This window comes from Silurus meridionalis, chromosome 16 (genome assembly GCF_014805685.1).
Source record: "Silurus meridionalis isolate SWU-2019-XX chromosome 16, ASM1480568v1, whole genome shotgun sequence".
In the NCBI taxonomy this organism is placed as follows: domain Eukaryota; kingdom Metazoa; phylum Chordata; class Actinopteri; order Siluriformes; family Siluridae; genus Silurus; species Silurus meridionalis.
This window is the reverse complement of record NC_060899.1, coordinates 16,046,954-16,051,953: the sequence shown is the minus strand read 5'-3', so window position 1 is coordinate 16,051,953 and position 5,000 is coordinate 16,046,954. Positions and strand designations below refer to the sequence as shown.

Genomic DNA, 5,000 nt, shown 5'->3' with positions numbered 1-5,000 from the left:
TTATATATATATATATATATATATATATATATATATATATATATATATATATATATGTGTGTGTGTGTGTGTGTGTGTGTGTGTTCCCACAGCCCTCCAGCGTGTACAGTTGGAGGATTGACTTGTCTAAAGCGGAGAAGTATTGGGACGGCTGGTTCAGAGGAATCTCCAACCTGTTCCTGAGCTGTAACGTCCCCAAACTGCTGCTGCTCGCAGGTCACACACAAAAGTGTAAAACATACAAACTGTAAAACATGACTTACATTACGCTTTATAATCAACCTGCTCCTTTCATTCAGTTTATCGAACATACTGTATATAAATACACACACAAAGTACATTCTTTTCCTACACAACAGCAAGACTCTGGTGTGTCGCATTGATAAGGAGCTGCACAAGGTGCACATGGTGATATAATGTTTTACAAGCTTTACATTGTGATCTGTGTCGTGTGTGCAGGTATCGATCGACTAGACAGAGACTTAACCATCGGCCAAATGCAAGGTGGGTCTGTCTGCTATGAGCAACTTTCTTCTCCACACACAGCACTAAAACTTATACCAGAGTAATAGATGAGATCTGGAGATCTGGAGATCTGGAGGTGTCAAAAATGAGATTTTCCTAAATAAATCTGATGCTTTTCTCTGATTTCATTTCATTCTTCCTCTGAATTATTTCCCACTGTTCCAACATGATGAAATCCCCAAACTATGTGTAAAAAGTTTATACAGATACACGGATCTACACATAGCCCACTCTGATAAGGAAACAGGAGACTGTAGGGTTCCACAAAGAACCATCTGAAGAACAAGGACAACTGAAAGTTTAGTTTTACTCTAGATCTTTTTTTCTTCATATAATAGTGCATGATTTGAAAGCTTTTTGGTTGAGAGGCCACACATCCTTCACTGTGAGGGACAGGTTTAGGGGCCACGCCTCCTTCACTGGGACAGGTAGGCAAACAAGACACACCTCCTGGTTATATAAATGGTAAACAGGCCACACCTCCATTCTTCAATGTAACAGACAGACACACAGGACACACCTCCTACACAGTGATAAACAGGTGAGCAGGCCACGCCTATTCATTGCGACAGGTAGGCACATAGGCCACGCCTACTTCCCTGAGACAGAAAGTCGATCAGGCCACACCTTCTTCACGGTTGAAAGCGTCGACAAGTCACGCCCACTTTAATGATTAATGCACATTGTTAAAGGAAACTGCTACCATTTCTAAATAATAAATCATTAATATATATGGCTTGTGTGTGATATTTAGCATGTGATTTATCGTAAACGACAAGGAATTGCCTATAAAACAGACCATAAAAAGAAAATCTATAAAACTGGATGAAGGTCACCTTTGTTTTTAGGTAAATTCATGATGCAGGTGCTGCCACCTTGTGGTCATGCCGTGCATGAGGACACACCTGACAAGGTAAGGAGTAGTTTATACACCTTTAACAGTTTTACATCAGAATTCGAGAGACAGTAGACAAGTGTGAATACTGACTTTGATTACTTTGGGATGATCCTAGTATTTAAATATCAGCATAAAATACCCTTTTTTATACTTCAGCCTTCATATTACAAACCATTTAACATTCAAAACCCACCATCTCATAATACAGCTCTTTCCAAAGGCATTTTACACATCCTACAATTACAAGTCCTACAGAAATCTCTGTGATGTTTCCAGGTGGCTGATGCTCTGGCTAGTTTCATGACCAGACACAAGTTTGCTGAGGCTCGCAGCGAAACCAAGAGGTGAGCCGGACCTCGGCGTTATTCCATCATGATTTAAAAGCAAGCGGCATTTATAACAACAGCTCTGATTTTTGAAGCCGTGTTTCTAATGCACAAGAACCTACTTCCTGATTGTACGTTTGTGCTGTCTCATTCCTCAGCTCCTCGTACCCTTTCATGCGGTGAACTCCAGCAGGTGAGTGTGATCCAGACACTGGAGACTCCTTCTACGTTATTATAAACATCATTTGAATTTTTATTGCATCATAAAATCAGACAGCCAATCACGTTCCAGGATGCAAATAGGAGCAATGCAACTCGAAACTTACCACAAATTCCACAAATTTTTTTACAGATTGTATTATAAAATTTACAAAGTAATGTTTTGAAGTAAACCTGGTTTCTGTTTCTCCACAGAGCGTAACAGTTCCAGGCCAAACACCTCACACCAGTCTTCTTCAAATCGGCTTAATGATCGTGACTTTCGGGTTGTTTTTCCATGTGCCAGTCTTTTCTGTAATGCTTCTTCCTCTGTGTGTGTGTGTGTGTGTAAAGGCAGTGTAGTGAATCAGCATGTCTTAATTAATGTAATGGCATGTCAGTTGGAATAAAAAGCTTTTCTGGGGGAAAAAAAACAATAATATTTATTCATTTTCATTTCACAGTCTGACCTACATGTAACATGTTGACCACTAGAGGGCAGTAGCTGTGGGTCTGTATCTGTGTGTGTGTGTGTGTGTGTGTGTGTGTGTGTGTGTGTGTGTGTGTCCCTCTGCAATCAATAGAACTTGATTCAAGCTCGACTCAGATAAATTGCACGAGACGTCAGAATAAAGAAGGCAAAAAGAGAATCGGTTCAACAAAAACGTGTCTATTTACAATACACAATAAAATGATCGTGCGAAGGCATAAGATGCAAAGATTCTATAGAATCCACTCACATACAAACACGTGTGCAAATGCTTGCGGTCATGCTCAGGGCGTATGAAATGCTGTGGTCCACGAGGTCAAGAGCACTTTCGGGGGGAAAATATTTGAGTTACTTCTCACACGAGCAAAGAAATCAACAGTCACGAATTTGCCATTTTGTTTGTTTGTTTGTTTGTTTGTTTTTAGTACAAAGGCCATTTCTCCCGGAGCGTCCCGAGAAACACTGCACTCATCCACATTTCAAATACACTTCTATAGAAAAATAAAACACTGCTATTTTTTTTCTTTTCTTTAAAATGTCCGGGGGAGTTTTCTCTCCCCTCCGCGTCGATCCGCTGGGTTTCGGGGGAGAAGGTGGAATGGAAGAGAATTTCACGTAACCGTCGACAGACGAGCTGATTGTCGAGCAGAACGAGTGCGGCCTTCAGGTTCTGACGGGAATGTCGGAATTACGAGTTTGGTGTCGAATTTTTTTATCCATGAAGGGAGAAAAAAAAAAAAAAAAAGGGTTTGATGAATTGTGGGCGTGTCCTGGACGTATTGATAGCTGTAGCCTTATTGGGACGGGATTATTTTTCATGGGGTAACAATTATAACTGGATCACGTCTGGTTCAGAACAATAAAGCAAAGTGACGAGATCCTAACACAGATACAGCGTACAGACGTAACGAGTCACGTGGCCTGCTAATAAACGAATGCGAGGCCACGCCTCCTACAGCAAGATCGAGCGATCGGCTGGTATTAGAATGAAGGCGTGTACATGATAAAGACACGCCCATTTCCCTCTGACTTATAATCACGTTTTTCCTGTACGAATTTGACGTCATCACGACTTCAAACGTGAGGAACGTGCACTTCCGAAGAGGACTCGAAGGCAGCGAAAGCCGACTGTCTGCGGTGCAGCGTATTTTCCGGACTATAAAAATAAGCGAAACCTGAATTATAAACCGTTTTAACAACTACAACTAATTTGAAATAAAATTCCTCAGTAATGTTTCCGCACATGTCACGTGACCTACAGCACAGCACAGCTAGCGTAGCATCAGCAAATAGTAACAGTCTCTATGTTGCCAATGTGTGTAAGGCTAGAATTATGCTAAATATTGGTTTATAAGCAGAAATATGTGGAAGAGATGAAGAAAAAAGGGAAGACCTTTGACCTTTCACCTTTCACCATCCAGTAAAAGACTGCCCTCTGTTTGGTTACGTTACCGCTGTTGGTTTTGACAGCTAAGCTAACTGCGCTGGGCTCTCACCATATATTCAGTGTGTTAAGCTGACAGCTGAGCTTCTCAGAGGAGGGTCCTGACACGTGCACCTGAGAGAAGGAGTACAGAAATATAAAAGCTAGCTTGAGTTTGTTTGGGGGGAAAGTATTAGTGTGCATTAGATAATTGATAAATACGTAGCTTTGAGATAGCTGGTGATCAGCAAGGGTTTGCTCATGGAGCTTCGAAGTTTCGTATTGGCCGCAAAAGCCTGGCTGGACTCAAGATGGCGTACTGCGTAAGAACAACAATACCGTGGTGACTTTTACATTTTCCGCTAAAACAATAAATATCAGTAGCTGAAGTTAGATAAAGCTTTTTATAATTATATTAAATCTTTTTTTTTCTCGCTCCGAAGCGTGTTTTATAATCCGGAAAATACACGCCACTCCAGAGTAACGTTCCGCACACACAGAGACAGGAAGTGGTTCGTCTCCTCCAACAGCAGACACACAGAGAAAGTAAAGGGTAGGAACGCAGCAGGCAGTGATGTCACAGAATGATGTCATCGGCTCGGAGATTCCCCTGGAAGCCCAGTCAGCGCCACTCGTCGCCATGGAGACGACTCAGTCCGTGCACCCGTTGCTGAAATGGCACAGGCTGCTGCCCGATTGGCATTTCGCGCTATCTGTGGGCGTGTCCGTATCGTATTGTCCCGCCCCTGTGGCGAGCGAAGATTCCGATCCGCTGCTGGCGATCGGCTGGAGTTCACCTGAAAGGATCAGAACATTAATGCGACATTTCGAACGCTCTTCACTACAGACACTCTGATCTCTGACAAGACGTGGAAACGTTCAAACAGAAACCGCGAGCGGCCCGAAGGTCATGTGACCACAACTCACTCTGCTCCGTCAGCATCGTGTCCTCTGTGATGGGCTCGGAGTCCAGGAGGACCTGAGGGAGCCCCACCAACCTGACCCCGAGGTCACGCCCACCTGAGATGTCACCCCCGAGGAGGTCATCGTTCATCACCATGGCGTTCAAGGCCACGCCCCCGACGGCCAAGTCGTAGTCCAGAGGGAGGTCCTCCAAACATTCTGCACTTGACTGGAGTA

The 5,000-nt window shown here is 43.2% G+C and overlaps 2 protein-coding genes across 2 annotated transcripts in view; one reads left to right on the top strand and one right to left on the bottom strand.

The window, feature by feature from the left end:
* The window catches only part of LOC124398933 (protein phosphatase methylesterase 1-like), a 6,367-nt gene extending 3,912 nt beyond the window's left edge, over positions 1–2,455 (top strand). Inside the window, exons 10-15 of the mRNA XM_046869473.1 lie at positions 93–216; positions 460–504; positions 1,374–1,438; positions 1,700–1,767; positions 1,908–1,942; positions 2,164–2,455. Coding sequence (XP_046725429.1) covers positions 93–216; positions 460–504; positions 1,374–1,438; positions 1,700–1,767; positions 1,908–1,932 — 327 coding nt within the window. The 3' untranslated portion in view covers positions 1,933–1,942; positions 2,164–2,455. The remainder of the gene's footprint in view (positions 1–92; positions 217–459; positions 505–1,373; positions 1,439–1,699; positions 1,768–1,907; positions 1,943–2,163) is intronic.
* Positions 2,456–2,601: 146 nt separating this feature from the next.
* The window catches only part of rnf150b (ring finger protein 150b), a 7,407-nt gene continuing 5,008 nt past the window's right edge, over positions 2,602–5,000 (bottom strand). The window contains exons 6-7 of the mRNA XM_046869471.1: positions 4,788–4,992; positions 2,602–4,657 (exon numbers count right to left, since the gene is read on the bottom strand). Coding sequence (XP_046725427.1) covers positions 4,512–4,657; positions 4,788–4,992 — 351 coding nt within the window. The 3' untranslated portion in view covers positions 2,602–4,511. The remainder of the gene's footprint in view (positions 4,658–4,787; positions 4,993–5,000) is intronic.